This window comes from Corythoichthys intestinalis, chromosome 1, assembly GCF_030265065.1.
Source record: "Corythoichthys intestinalis isolate RoL2023-P3 chromosome 1, ASM3026506v1, whole genome shotgun sequence".
Classification (NCBI taxonomy): domain Eukaryota; kingdom Metazoa; phylum Chordata; class Actinopteri; order Syngnathiformes; family Syngnathidae; genus Corythoichthys; species Corythoichthys intestinalis.
Genome location: NC_080395.1, coordinates 1,830,503 through 1,847,083, shown reverse-complemented (window position 1 = coordinate 1,847,083; position 16,581 = coordinate 1,830,503). Strand labels below are relative to the sequence as shown.

The window sequence follows — 16,581 nt, the reverse complement described above, 5'->3', positions numbered from 1 at the left end:
ATAACAATAAATCAACAAGATGGCATTAACATTCTGTTCAAGCGATCCGTGGATAGAAAGACTGTTAGAATGAAAGAATGTTAGTACAATTTAAAGAAATTTTATATTAAAACCCCTCTTAATCTTTTCGTTTTAATGAAATTTGTAAAATTTTCAATAAAAAAATAAATTAGTAGCCCCCCATTGTTGATGTCAATAATTACTTACACAATGTTCATGGGTGCTGAAGCCTATGAAATCAGTCGCACCCAAGCGCCAGCAGGGGGCGGCAAAACTCCATAAAACACAATTAACAAGTGAGCGATTCACTGTACCGTCATTTTAATCTGTCTGAGCGGGTAATCTGCGTTAATTGCGTCAAATATTTTAACGTGATTAATTAAAAAAATTAATTAACGCCCGTTAACGCAATAATTTTGACAGCCCTAATATTTATATATATATATATATATATATATATATGTATAGGAAAGTCTAATTCATGCAATGACATTTTTCAGCCACTAGGGGGAGGCCTGCCCCCCCCCCTTAAAATCCACTTATGTTCAGAATGCGAGTGGCTCCTGTGATCGAGCGGCTACTGGTCCAGGGTATAATCGATAACCAGTATAGAAAGTCTTTGCATAGCTTCTAACAAAATGTTCCTCTCTGTTTCCCTTCTAGCATACGTCCCTGAAGACGAGAAGGAGGCGGCGCTGCTGGACGAGGACCCAGATGGAGAGGATTCTGCGCAGGAAGCAGAAGAACCCGCTGCCAAATTCCTGTGCCGGGACGGAAACGAGCCGGGATCTGGGCCCGACTTCCACGAATCGCCCACCGCCGCAGACTTCTCCGGCCAGGAGATGGACAGCGAGTCGCACCTGAGCGAATCCAGCGACAGAATGTCTGATTTTGAGAGTCCCCCGCTCAAAACAGAAGAGGACGTTCTCCTTTTCAAAGACCCCGAAAGCAGTTTGTCGTTGTCCTCTACGGTCATGGCTGCCACGGACAACGTGGCCACGCCAGGGAGTGGTGACGAAGCAGTGATTTCTGGCTCGGTGCTTCCCACCGCCGGTTCCGTGGCTGACAGCCTGGAAAAGATGAAGGCCATCTACACCTCTTTCCTAACTAACTCCTACTGGTCCACCCTGAATTTGAACCTGAGCCAGCCACCCCAGGAGAAACCCCCTCGCAGTCACAGTAGCAGCAGTAGCAGCAGTAGTAGCAGCAGTTGCGGTAGCGCTGGGTACGACTGGCACCAGACGGCGGTCAACAAAACCCTCCAGCAGGCCTCGCAGAATCACCAAAACCGACTGTCTTTGGCCCAACACCCCTCAGGGGCCCTGTTGGCACCCTCCAACGAGCCGAGCCTGTTCAGCACCGTCCAGCTCTACCGTCAGAGCTCTAAACTCTACGGCTCCATCTTCACCGGCGCCAGCAAGTTCCGCTGCAAAGACTGCAGCGCGGCGTACGACACCCTTGTTGAGCTCACGGTACACATGAACGAGACAGGACACTACCGGGACGACAACCACGAGGTGGACAGCGAGGGCACCAAACGCTGGTCCAAACCTAGGAAGCGCTCCTTGCTGGAGATGGAAGGCAAGGAGGACGCGCAGAAGGTTCTCAAGTGCATGTACTGCGGGCACTCTTTTGAGTCCCTCCAGGATTTAAGCGTTCACATGATTAAGACCAAACACTACCAAAAAGTGCCTCTGAAGGAGCCCGTGACTCCCGTGGCGGCGAAGATCATCTCAGCTCGAAAAAAAGCCCCTTTGGAGCTGGAAGTACCTAGCTCACCAGACTCCAACGGAGGGGCCACGCCAAAGCCGGCCTGCTTGGCCGACACCAATGAGCTTCTCCAGAGGACGGCGCACCCGTACATCACCCCCAACAACCGCTACGGGCACCAGAACGGCGCCAGCTACGCCTGGCAGTTTGAGTCGCGGAAGTCGCAGATCCTCAAGTGCATGGAGTGCGGCAGCTCACACGACACCCTGCAGGAGCTCACCGCCCACATGATGGTAACCGGACACTTCATCAAGGTCACTAACTCGGCAATCAAGAGGGGCAAACCCATCATGGAGACACCAAGCCCGGCGCAGACACCAAGCGTGGAAGAGAAGGTGCAATCGGTACCCCTAGCCGCCACCACATTTTCGCCGCCACCCGCCCCAGTTCCTCCTCCAACCAGCGTCTCGCCCGACGCTATAACTGTGGACATCAAAAAGGAGGAAAAGGAGGAGGAGTGTACTAAAGAATCCGTCCTCAACAATAACAACAAGATGTCAGGCGGCGAAGAGGAAACAGAAGAAAAGTTTGACATCTCGTCAAAGTACACCTACCTGACCGAGGAGGATCTAGACGCAAGTCCCAAAGGCGGTTTGGACATTCTCAAGTCCCTGGAGAACACGGTGACCTCTGCCATCAACAAAGCCCAGAACGGAGCTCCGAGCTGGGGAGGCTACCCCAGCATCCACGCCGCCTATCAGCTCCCCAACATCATGAAGCTCTCCCTGGGGCACCCTGGAAAGAATTCCCCTCTCAAGTACATGTTCCCCGGGGCAGAGATCTTGTCGCCTACTGGCAAAAACCAGACTCTGGCGTCTCCTCCCAGCCGCCAAACATCCCCGATATCCAAGAACAATTTCCACGCCATGGAAGAGCTTGTGAAGAAAGTGACAGAGAAAGTGGCAAAAGTAGAGGAGAAGATGAGGGAGCCGGGCGGCCTGGTGAGGTCATCCCCCATGAGAACCACGCCGTCGCCGTGCCAAAGCGAGGCAGGGGACTCCCACCGGGGTGAATCCCCCAAGGACACCAAAACAGGCGGCTGCAAAACACCCGATGTTACAAACGGACCAAACCACAAAGAGACAAACGGGGACGGCGGTGCGAAAGAACCGTCGGAGAGCGGTGCAGAGTCCACTGTGGCATCGCCCCAGTCCGGGTCCCTCTGCGGCAGCACGGCCATCATCACCGACCACCCACCCCCAGAGCAGCCCTTTGTCAACCCGTTGAGCGCCTTGCAGTCAGTCATGAACGCCCACCTGGGCAAGGCCGCCAAGCCCGCCCTGCCTTCCCTGGACCCCATGAGCATGCTCTTCAAGATGAGCAACAGCCTGGCTGAGAAGGCGGCGGTGGCGGCCTCCACGCCGCCCTCCCATGTCAAGAAATCCAGCAGCGACCATCTGGATCGCTACTTCTACCAGCCGAACCTCATCGGCAACGACCAACCCATGGATCTCACCAAAGGCAAGCACGCAGACAAAAACGCGTCGCCTCCCGCCACCGTGGCCATGACCAAAGCCTCGGCCGCCGTGGCCTCCTTCATGTCCTCGTCGCCCCTGAAGGAGAACGCCCTGTCGGACATCTCCGACATGCTGAGGAACCTGACGGAGAGCCAGGCCATCTCCAAGGCCTCCACGCCCACCAGCTTATCGGAGCGCTCCGACGTGGAGGGCGCTACCCAGGAGGAACCAGAGGAAGTGTCGCCGGCCCAAAAGCGCAAAGGCCGCCAGTCCAACTGGAACCCGCAGCACCTCCTCATCCTGCAGGCTCAATTCGCCTCCAGCTTGAGGCAGACTACGGACGGCAAGTACATGATGTCGGACCTGAGCCCGCAGGAGAGGATGCACGTCTCGCGCTTCACTGGACTCTCCATGACCACCATCTCCCACTGGCTGGCTAACGTCAAGTACCAGCTCCGCAGGACGGGCGGCACCAAGTTCCTCAAGAACCTGGACTCTGGACACCCGGTGTTCTTCTGCAGCGACTGCGCCTCTCAGATCCGTTCTCCGTCCACCTACGTCAGCCACCTGGAGGCGCACTTGGGCTTCCGGTTGCGGGACCTGGCCAAGCTCTCGGGGGAGCAGCTTTTGGGTCAGATCTCCCAGCAACGCCTCCACAAAGGACTCTCCGACAAACTCCTGGCCCACTTGCACCCGTCCGGCCGGCCGCTGCCCTCGTCCCTACCGTCCTTTCCCGTGGCCCTGCCCTCGTCCTTGCCGGCCCCGGATTCGGCGGCGACGTCCCCCAACAACGACGAGGACGAGGTGGGCGGCGCGGCGGCCCACCAATGCAAACTCTGCAACCGGACTTTTGCCAGCAAGCACGCCGTAAAACTGCACCTCAGCAAGACTCACGGCAAGTCCCCCGAGGACCACCTCATGTACGTTTGCGAACTGGACAAGCAGTAGCGCACAAATCCAATTTACCGTCCTGGGATTCAGGAAAAGCTGCAGTAAAAAGGACGCTTGAGTTTTTTGACATGCTTTTTTGGTTGAACGCGAGGACTGAGCCCCAGGATACAAAATATGAAGTTTTAAACAAAAAAAAGAAATCCTACAAATGAATCTGTGTGTATTCTGTGTACATGAAGTTGCTTTTGATTTCCACATCAGCACCATGAGAAAAGCTGCATGCATTATGAAAAAAATGACATCAGTTTTACATTTTTTAAAATTGACTTTCACTTTAGCTGTACGCGTGAGCATAATGGCCGCACTGACATGCAAACAAATGAAAGAAAAAAACTACGGCTGTCAAACGATTAAAATTATTAATCGAGTTAATTACAGCTTAAAAATTAATTAAACGTAATTAATCGCAATTCAAACCATCTATAAAATATGCCATATTTTCTGTAAAATATTGTTGGAATGGAAAGATAAGACAAAATGTTGTTTTGGGCTATAACCAGAGTGTATTTCATGTTTTCCCCATATTTTATTGGAATAATATTATTTATTTATTCATAATTATAGAAAAAAATATTAATGATAGGAAAAATAAACAGGAAATTTGGCGTTTTTCAGTTGTTGTTTTTTTCCAGCTTGAAAGCTTTATGTGGTCCTTAAACATTATATAATATATATATATACAGTATATATATACACACATACACAGTAATATATATATATAATTGGGGTGTCAAACGATTAAAATTTTTAATCGGGTTAATTACAGCTTAAAAATTAATTAATCGCAATTCAAACCATCTATAAAATATGCCATATTTTTCTGTAAATTATTGTTTGAATGGAAAGATAAGACACAAGATGGATATATATATATATTCAACACACGGTACATAAGTACTGTATTTGTTTATTATAACAATAAATAAACAAGATGCGATCCATGGATAGAAAGACTTGTAGTTCTTAAAAGATAAATGTTAGTACAAGTTATAGAAATTTTATATAAAAACCCCTCTTAATGTTTTCGTTTTAATAAAATTTGTCAAATTTTCCATCAAAAAATAAACTAGTAGCCCGCCATTGTTGATGTCAGTAATTACACAATGCTCATGGGTGCTGAAGCCCCCAAAATCAGTCGCACCCAAGCGCCAGCAGAGGGCGACAAAACTCCCAAAAACACAAGTAACAAGTGGACATTGCACTATACTGTCATTTTAAGCTGTTTGAGCGGGGCATGTGCGTTAATTTCGTCAAATATTTTAACGTGATTAATTTAAAAAATCAATTACCGCTCGTTAACGCGATAATTTTGACAGCCCTAGAAAAAACACATAAGTTTTTCTCTTATTTGCTTTTTTTTTAGTGTTGCACCGATACCGCTTTCACCACGTTACCAGATTTTGGGAAAAAAACTGCATACTTACTTGAATGTAAAGTAACTGCTAAATGCGCTAGATGTCCAATAGACCGGTCCCCAAAAATAATGAATTTTGGAAAATTGCTGCTCCACAAGGTTATATTTGTTCCTTTCCTAGACAATAAGAAGTACGGTGGTATAAAAAAAAAAGTATCTGAACCCTTTGGAATTTCTCACATTTCTGCATGAAATCACCATCAAATGTGATCGGGTCTTTGTCAAAATCACACAGATGAAAACAGCAGTGTTTGCTTTCACTAAAACCACAAAAACCTTTATAGATTTTCATATTTTAATGAGGATAATATGCAAACAAAGACAGAAGAAGGAAAAATAAGTCAGTGAACCATCACATTTAATGAATGAAATGAATGAATGAAATATTTATTGTTATCATCATCGGTATCATTGACAATCATTGACAATTACAAAATGTGATATGATTTGCCCGAAGGAAGAAAGAACCGAAGAAAAAAGACAAAGGCAGACGGGAGGAAGCATAAGCTTATCATTTTCACGTCCCCCCCATACAGCTAAAGACGCACAATCAGTCATGGTGCAGTGACATATATCACATGGTCACAAACTGTACAATAACACAATCAACAGTCTTGGTTTACAATAACTCAGCATCCAGTCGAGCAGCTCTCGTGCACAAGATTAGTGGTCTGAGTTTCAGGGCGTACAAAGTTATGGCTTTGTCATTGTCCCTGACATTCTCGCATCTTATTTGTTGTGGGAACATTTTGTTGTGGCTATGTGTGTGGCAAAAATGTTATGTGTTATCACAGCTGGTAAGATTAGCGACTCAAAATGCTTTTCTTATAAGTCTCTTTAAAGGGTACATTCCTAAAGTGTACATGGTGGCAACAATTGGCGCACACAAAAAATGTGATGCTAGATTTGAGTTTGTCAATCTCAGAATCCCCGCGTTACATTACAGCACTACTAGTTGTCCCTTAGAAATGAAAATCGCTTACCGTGACAAACGAGTGGGAAGCCAACAACACTCCAGTAAAGCGTCAATAGCTGGGCGACGCGTACTTAATCAACTAGCGGACTTCGCGGGTCACCCGGAAATGTCCCGGTTTTGTAAAGACGCACCCCTCGGAGACGGAGAGGCCAACTTCCGACCCCGAGCGGCGCGGCCCCGTCCAATCACAAACATTTAAGCTACTTTTGGTTCAGCCCCCTTGAAAAAGGGCTTTTCACATGGGACAAATGAGCTCTGCTGCAACAGATGCCAACAAATGGTAAATATTATGGGTGTAAAACAAGTTATCTCTATGGGACCCAGGCGTGTAACTATGGGACTGTTGAAATTCGCCCCCCCCGGCCAAGACGCACTCGGGAACAGCGACAGCCAAAACAAGTGCCGCTCGGCTGACGCTGCCCCCGCGCGCGCCAACCGGGAAGGCAGAACTTCGTGCGTCCACCTCTGATATTAACCCTTTGTACTGACTCCATGTTCCAAAAGTTTGAAAAAGACTCGCCGAAAGCAGGTTGACAATTTATTCGTCGACAATAGTCAAAAACAAGGCAATAAACAGACGACGGAGGGACAAATCTGGATCCAAAACAAGGCTACATATTTCCGAGCAGCAAAAATCTGTGTTATCTCAGTGTCCAGTCTTTTTAAAGTGTTTGCTGAAGCGGGTCGTGTCGAAGGCGTCTCCGAAGGTGTGTCTGGGCGTTGCTTTTGGGTCTTCCCCTCTGTGGCCGGTTTTGGGTGGCTTAGGTTCATGTGCCGATGGGACACCCGCTATCAACTTTGCTGTCCGGGCTGGCTGTACTTGTTTTAGGACTAAGCGCTTTGTCCTTGGAGTTTGCTGGGAGAGCTGATTGCAAGAGTTGGTGCGTCAATCTTGTTCGTGACGCACGCGTTGGGTTTCTGTGATAAGACAGCATTGTGTATCTCTTCTATTTCTTCTCATTAAACTATGGTGTGCTATTTATTTTATATTAGTAGTGCAGTCCTCCCGTAAATTTGAAAAGGATTCTATTTCCTGATTAATTATATTACGTGTGTTAGAGTAATGCAAACAGACGGTGCCTACGAGAAACTGCACAATTTTTCTCATCTCCCCCTCATTACCCCGGATTACTCGGTTAATCACTTTACTGTGTTAAAGAGCATGTAGTGGAGTCTGCTTAAACAATAGTTAGATTAATGTGTTAGACTAATGCAAACAATTATATGGTGTGTGCGATGACGGTATCTTTTCCCTTCAGGACCCAGGCATGTAGTAAAACAATACTATGGTGCAAAACAAGTTATCTCGTGAGATTCTCAAGCGCGTCTCCTAACTATGGGAACAAGGTGAAAAACAATAGAAGTTGTTACAATCTATTTCACAGAAGCAGTCATACATCACAAAAGCATAATGTAATATTTTCCCACATCACCACCCCATAAAAATATGAAAACCTGTAAATGTTGGTGTGGTTTTAGTTAAAGCAGACACTGTTTTTTTCATCTGTGTGATTTTGACAAAGATCAGATCACATTTGATGATTTTGGGCAGAAATGTGAGAAATTCCAAAAGGTTCAGATACTTTTTCATACCACTGTATTTATCATAGCAAAGCTCCATGTTTCTAGTTTTTAAAAAAGATTTTTTTTTTCCTTTGGTACGACAACAAAAGCACATGAACAGGATTTACTCGTAAGGACAAATTAGCTAGTTGCTATTGTCTTTGCCACAGAATGTGAAGGCAGCATTAGTACTCACCAATAACCGATGATGTCATATTAGTGCCACATCGGTAACTGTGCAACACTCGTGTTTTATATATTATTATTGTTTATAATATTTACATTTTTTTTTAACAACCATTAATTTTTTTTTTACATATATAAATATTTTTTTAATTTTTAAAAATATATTTTTTATTATTATAATTGCATTTCTTATCAATTTATTTCAAACATTGTATACTTTATATTACATAAGTTAATTTAAATTTTGGGGACAAATCATAGAATAAAGAAGGAAAATAAAATTGTGATATTATGACAATAAATACATAATAATATGTAAAAATTATTTTTTTTGTTTGTTTGCGTTCAGTGTTGGTCAGCGAAAGCACTTAAAATGCAAACATTTTAGCTCTCTGAATGCGGAAAAATCATTTTTTCCCCCCTCACAATATTTCATATCGTGTGTCACATTTATGTCTTCACTGTTAAAAGACCGGTAAAAAAAAAATATTGTTTGTTCAGGGACCGATTTTTCTTCAGGTCTGTGTAAAATATGTACATATATATATGTAAAGAAAAAAAACCACAAACTAATAATTCCTGTCTAAATTATACATCATTTCTATATTTGTTAATTTAAAGATGAAGAATGACTGCTGGTGCACAGTAAACAAAGACATTGTTTTGCACAAAACATTTTTTTTTTTAAATACGTGTTATTTAATCATATGATGGAAAAAAAATGTGCGATGTGTTGAAAAATTATAAATAGATTTAAAATTTGTTGTTTTTTATGATTTAATAAAAGACCTTGTCATCTTATTATTTATAAGATTTTTTTTTAAAACTGGCCGTGTGGCCACAATGCAGCTTTATCTTTGTGTATTGGGGGTATAAACGGTAACCATGGTTACCCTCCGTTTTCCCCCCGTGACGTGTAAATGACAAAGTGTAAAATATGAAGCATGTAAAGAGCACACACACACGCTGTCCTTTTTTTTTTCTCTCTTAATGTTGTTGTACTTGACAATGAAAACATTCATGTTGTTGTTATTATTATTATTATAATTAGTATTATTATGATAACCTTGTTTTTTACTGCAGCATTAAAAAAGGAACCTGTTTTTTGCAGCGACGTTGCTTCTGTGCTGTGATTTCACACAAACGTCAACCCAGGGAAAACCTTTCTATGTACGCTCGCGTACACGTAGTTGAGCGGAAGGACTTCATTTGCGGTGACAAGGTGTCACACTATGTGAAAATGTCAGCCGTCATATTTAAAGCGCTCATTAGCCTCAAAGAAAATAGGACCCAAATTCAGCAAGAGCTCACTCGACGAGCAATATTCAATTCAATTTTATTTGTATAGCCCTGAATCACAACAAGGTTGTCTGAAAGGGCTTTGCAGAGGCAATACGATACACAATCAGAAACAGCAAATGAAACAACAAAGATTAATAAATAAAGTTCAAGTCCTGGGCATCCCCCATCCTTAGACCCTCCATGTCGGCAAGGAAAAAGTCTTTGGGAGAAAATGAGAAACCTTGGGGAGTACCACAGTCAGGAGAGATCCACTCCCAGGACGGATAGACAGGTAGCACCACGACTGCTAATGGGAATTAGCAGGCGAAGTTACAGTCTGTAAAGATGCAGTGGAGTAAAGGAACAAGAAGAGGTCTATCTAGCCAGATGAGACGGGGGTAGCAACGAGGACGTTGTTAGGTCTAAACTTAATACTTGAACTAAGAAAACAACAAAAGACCTAGGAAGGGACGGAGGAAGAATCAGACTTGAGATGGAGATACGTTTTTACGCTGACGGCCGTCAGGAGGAAGGTTGATGCGGAGCGGGTGGCTCACAACAAGCCTCTCTGCCCTCCCCCTGAGGAGCGCAGCCTTTTATTGCACACACGTGAGTTTTGTTTAGCTGCTAAGGTATTCTTTACTGAGAACAGAAACCAGAATGAAACATTATGGTAACGTTTACTGAAAACAGAAACCTTACTCTTTTCATTGTGTAAACATTAAAACACAGGCGAATAAACTGTTACATGAGAAAACATAATCATAACACCTAGTTTTAAACACACATAATTGCTTTAATTATTGTAAATACTGTTATTGTGAATACTGTTAATACTGTTATTGTGCAAAAGCATTCAAGCACATCTCACAACCTCCATCCAGCCAGGGGTCCGGACAGTTAGGGGAGGGGGGAAAGGGGACACTGGGTGACTAGTCATGAAGAGACTAGACAACTAGATATTAACATTGGAAAATAGAAGTAAAGTAAGACAAGTGGTAGGTAGAGTGAGAAAAAGGAGATAGAACTCAGTAGCTGTACTTCCCCCAGCATTAGCCTATAGCTTCTGGTGCAGCTTAGACTAAACTGTGAGTCTACTCCGACTTCAACTAGCCTGACCATAAGCTTTCTCGCATAGGAACGTTTTTAATCTAATCTTAAATGTGCAGACTGTCTCGGCTTCTTTAATATTAGCTGGAAGCTGATTCCATAAAACAGGGGCTTGGTGGCTAAAGGCTCTAGCTCCGACAGTACTTTTAGAAACCCTGGGAACTACAGTGGGGAGAACAAGTATTTGATACACTGCCGATTTTGCCGGTTTTCACACTTGCAAAGCATGTAGAGGTCTGTAATTTGTATCATAAGTTCTCTTCAACTGTGAAGGACGGAATCTAATACAAAAATCCAGAAAATCACGTTGTATGATTTTTAAATAATAAATTTGCATTTAATTGCGTGAAATAAGTATTTGATACATCACAAAAATCGAACTTAATATTTGGTACAGAAACCTTTGTTTGCTATTACAGATACCAAACGTTTCCTGTCGTCCTTGACAAGGTTTGCACACACTGCAGCAGGAATTTTGGCCCACTCCTCCATGCAGATCTTCTCCAGAGCCTTCAGGTTTCGGGGCTACTTCCGGGCAACACGGACTTTCAGCTCCCTCCATAGATTTTGTATCGGGTTCAGATCTGGTGACTGGCTAGGCCACTCCAGGACCTTAAGATGCTTTTTACGGAGCCGCTCTTTAGTTGCCTTGGCTGCGTGCTTTGGGTCGTTGTCATGCTGGAAGACCCAGCCACGACCCATCTTCAGGGCTCTCACTGAAGGAAGGAGGTTGTCAACCAAGATCTGGCGATACATAGCCCCATCCATCCTCCCCTCAATACGGTGCAGTCGTCCTGTACCCTTGGCAGAGAAGCAGCCCCAAAAAACGATGTTTCCTCCTCGATGTTTCACGGTTGGGATGGTGTTCTTGGGGTTGTACTCGTCCTTCTTTTTCCTCCAAACACGACGAGCCGAGTTTAGACCACATGACCTTCTCCCATTGCTCCTCTGGATCATCCAGATGGTCAGTGGCAAAATTCAAACGTGTCTGGACATGCACTGGCTTCAGCAGCGGGACCTTGTGTCCGCTGCAGGATTTTAATCCATGACGGCGTCATGTGTTTCCGATGGTTTTCTTCGAGACTGTGGTTCCAGCTCTCTTCAGGTCATTGACCAGGTCCTGCCGTGTAGTTCTGGGCTGATCCCTCACCTTCCTCATGATCAGTGATGCCCGACGAGGTGGGACCTTGCATGGAGCCCCAGAACGAGGCAGATTGACCGTCAACTTGAACTTCTTCCATTTTCTAACAATCGCTCCAACAGTTGTTACCTTCTCACCTTATTTTCCTGTAGCCCATCCCAGCCTTGTGCAGGTCTATTATTTTATCCCTGATGTCCTTACACAGCTCTTTGGTCTTGGCCATTGTGGAGAGGTTGGAGTTTGTTTGTTTGAACATGTGAACAGGTGTCTTTTATACAGGTAACAAGTTCAAACAGGTGCAGTTACTTCCGGTAATGAGTGGAGAACAGGACGGGTTCTTAAAAAAGAACTTAGAGCTGAAATATTTACTAGTTGGTAATGTATCAAATACTTATTCCATGCAGTTAAATACAAATTTATTATTTAAAAATTATACAATGTGATTTTCTGGGTTTTTGTATTAGATTCCGTCACTCACAGTTATGATACAAATTACAGACCTCTACATGGCTTGCTAGTGGGAAAACCAGCAAAATCGGCAGTGTATCAAATACTTGTTCTCCCCACTGTACCAGTAGACCTGCATTCCGAGAGCGGAGTGTTCTGTTGGGGCGGTATGGAACCAGACCATCGGTGAGATAAGATGGCCCCAACCAATTAATGGTCTTAAATGTAAGAAGGAGGATTTTAAATTTAATTCTAAACTCGACTGGAAGCCAGTGAAGGGCCTGGAGCACAGGAGTGACGTGCTCTCTTCTCTTAGTTCCTGTTAATAGTCTTGCTGCTGCGTTTTAGACTAGCTGAAGACTTTCTAGAGAACTTTTAGGACAAGCTGCATGTAGGGAGTTACAGTAATCCAATCTAGATATATCGTTGTTAGATAAAATATTTCAAATTTTGGCTATGTTGCGTGGGTGAAAAAAGGCCGTTCTGCAGGTTTGTTTAATTTGAACTTCAAACGATAAGTCTGGGTCAAATAGAACTCCTAGGTTTTTAACTGTAGTAAAGTAAGACAAGTGGTAGGTAGAGTGAGAAAAAGGAGATAGAACTCAGTGGCTGTACTTCCCCCAGCATTATAGCTTCTAGTGCAGCTTAGACTAAACTGTGAGTCTACTCCGACTTCAATTAGCCTGACCATAAGCTTTGTCGAATAGGAACGTTTTTAATCTAATCTTAAATGTGCAGACTGTCTTGGCTTCTTTAAAGCAGAAATGTGAAGTAATTTCTTCACATGCCAAATAGGGTCACAATTAAAGTAATTAAACATTGTCCAACAAATAAAGCATGAAAAAATAATTTTTATGTTGTATATTTGACAAAATAACCGCGTTTCTGAAGTTCGAGCCTGAAAGGGGACGAACCCGAAGTGATACGTCACACAGGGAACGCGATGGCACCTCCATACATACGGCCGCCATACAAAGCCCTTCAAACAATGATTCAAACAGCAATATAAGCGATAGATTGAGCGCAAGGGAGGAGATCCAAGTTTTTGAAGAGTTCGAGGAAGAAGAGGAGCTTGGAATTTTATGTTGGACCTAACATGTATTAGCCAGACGCTAATCAGGATGCAAACAATGTGCCTAGACTACCTGACATGGAATGGATACAAGACCCATCGAGATTACAAGATTGGTAAAATATAGGCTGTTATTATTTTCATGATTTGAAGATGCAGGCATTTGCACATCATTTTATGTTTTTGTCTATCTGATGACATTGTTAAAAAAAATAATAATCAGACTTCATGTTCATTTTGGCAGATCCGGCAGCTCTCGTACATATAAAATAATAATACAAAAACGTTGGGGGGAAAGAAGGCGATGAGTCGTTGATGGCTTTCTCCACTTTATAGTGGCAACAATAAGAAAAACAAAATAATAGCGGACTGCCGCCACATTCGACCGCAAAGTTTGGCTTCTCGCTGATCTCCTCCTCGCCTCCTTCTACTCCAGCGTCTCTTAAACGGATCGTGCATAGTGTCTTGTTATGAGCTTTTTGTTGACAAAGGTATCGAACACACGACGTTTGTTTCTTTATTAACACATGGAGCTAACGGTACAAACACAGCTCGGGGCTCTCGGCAGGAAGTGGTATATAATGGCGTGAGGAAATGTAGTTTCTTCACACAAGCGAACAGATTACAAAGCACCACTTCAGTGTTGTCCCGAGACTACATTTCCCATGATTCACTGCGTGACTTGCGCGCTTGCTGATTCACTGCCAGACATTAAAAGCAACACGCTAGTTGTTGTCACCTGTCAACGGCTCTCGTAAAACACAAACTAGAAGGCTATCAAGCGATCACCGTGAAAGAAACGCCGAACCGTACAAATGCAATGCAGTGCTTGAAGCATGACGGTGGAAATACATTATACAAATAAATGTGCACAAACTCACCAGCGGTGTGTGTCTCTTACTGCAACGTGACCTTGAATTACCGCGACGCCGACCCACTTATATGCACATCCACACCCCTTTCCCGATTGACAGTGGATTAACCCTTTCGGACAAGATCGTCGATGACGCACAATTTAAACACGCTTAACCTAGCGAACACAACAACAACTATGATCGGAATTGGCACGAGTTGGCTTTTCGCTAACGTCGCTAGCTTCTACTGTACATTCCACAACAGTTGGCAGCTCTGCTTTGAAAAAGTCATGTCATCTATCCAAAAATCACACTTACTGTACTTTTTGGCAAATCCTTGATCGTAAGCAGACCGGTTAAGGAAGCAGGCATCTTCAAAGTGTTTGTAGCAGAGAACACTACTCGATGATGGCGTGAAATTCATTCGCTTCATGAGAACGAAAGATGTTGTTGAGGTAATTATCGAGGGTTGATTGATTGAATATTTGCTTGATTGATTAAATATTTGCTTGTGCTTATATATAGCTCATACATACATAATACATATTGCCATATTATTTTTTTCTTATTGATACAACCTGTAAATGATTATTGCTTGCTATACTAGGTTGTAGTATAATGTTTAAGTGTTACAAAGAGTAAAGAGGGTCGGGATGACAACTGCCTTGCTTCATGGCCGCATCATTGCATAACTAAACCTTCCGGGACATCTTCAGCACCTGGCGTCCGGACTTTGGTCTCGACCTTCGAGGACAATTTTCCATTCGAGGACATCTTCCATGGTCGCAGTGTTGCATAACTAAAGTGTCTGGGTCATTCTGACCATTTTTTACCTGTGCCTTTGCTTACACACGTGTATTTAGTTAGTTCCACCTACATGCTCACACATAGCCAACCAAAATCACATGGGTTTCTCCAGCTTGCTTTCCCCTTCCCTTCAGGGCGGCACCCTTCTGTGTTAGGACAAACCCCTAACAAAAAGAGCAAAGAGGGTTTTTTCCTTAGATCAATTTTGGTGACTATACAGCGTAATCTAGCATTCCTCTGTCTAGTCCCTCTTTGCTTTCCTTGGCCAAGAAAACTGAGTGTCTTCTCTCCTTATTTTTGGGTAATTTTACAAATGTCTGCCTAAGGGTCTGTTTTTGAACTTGACAGATGTCCATTTACATGCCCTGCTATCCTTTGGCCACTCAAACAACTTTTCGTTAGAGTGAGAACAAAACATCGCCAACACCGCCGTGGCATCTTACCGAGAAACAATGCAACAAACAATACTGTTCTATGGCGGACTTCCCTCGCACTTCTAGGTGTGACGTCATTTCCGAAGATTGCCGAAGAAAAGCATTTTCGTTGTCAAGGGCGTTGCTATGGGTTAAACAAAGAATCTGGAAGGGTTGCGTTAAAAAAAAAAAAAAACGGAAATATGCTTATAATTGTTTAGCCATTGATATTATTCAAAAACATGGTTGGCCAACCTTACTTCATATTTCCGCTTTAAAGTGATCCATGGATAGAAAGTCTTGTAGTTCTTAAAAGATAAATTTTAGCACAAGTTATAGAAATTTAATATTAAAACCCCTCTTAATGTTTTCGTTTTATTAAAATTTGTAAAATTTTCAATCAAAAAATAAACTAGTAGCTTGCCATTGTTGATGTCAATAATTACACCATGCTCACTCATTGTGCTTAAACCCATAAAATCATTTGGATCCAAGCGCCAGCAGAGGGCGCCAAACACCAAAAAAACAAGTAACGAGCGGACATTACACTGCTGGCATTTTAATCTGTTTGAGCGGTGCATGTGCGTTAATTGCGTCAAATATTTTAACGTGATTAATTTAAAAAATTACTTAACGCCTGTTAACGCGATAATTTTGACAGCCCTAATTATAAGTATTTTGAAATAGGGAGTTACTTTTCAAGTAGCACAGTGGTAGAGTGGTTAGTCCGTCCGGCTCACAGTTCTGAGATCAAGGGTTCAATCCCGTGATCCGGCCTTCCTGTGAGGAGTTTGCATGTTCTCTCCGTGGGTTTTCTCCAGGTATTCCGGTGTCCACCCACATCCCAAAAACATGCAACACTCTAAATTGTCCCTAGTGTGTACGTGAATGGTTGTTTGTCTCCTTGTGCTCTCCGGTTAACTGGCAACCTATTCAGGGTGTACCCCGCCTACTGCCCATATATCACTCAAAAAAATGAATCAGGCAGGTTGTAAAGTTTACTCAAAGACAGTGTGCATTTTCAGCAAGAAACCACCATGTTTCCAAGGTGAGCATGATTGAATCATGCAGTCTCTACATAAACATGAACAGTGAATGAGGAGCTTGATTAGATTGTTGATGCAACATAATGTTAATGT

The 16,581-nt window shown here is 43.5% G+C and overlaps 1 protein-coding gene across 1 annotated transcript in view; it reads left to right on the top strand.

The window, feature by feature from the left end:
• Nucleotides 1-9,366, top strand: part of tshz3b (teashirt zinc finger homeobox 3b) — a 108,342-nt gene extending 98,976 nt beyond the window's left edge. The window contains exon 3 of the mRNA XM_057843451.1: nt 664-9,366. Within this exon, the coding sequence (XP_057699434.1) occupies nt 664-4,175 (3,512 nt within the window). The 3' untranslated portion in view covers nt 4,176-9,366. The remainder of the gene's footprint in view (nt 1-663) is intronic.
• The last annotated feature ends 7,215 nt before the right edge of the window (nt 9,367-16,581 follow it).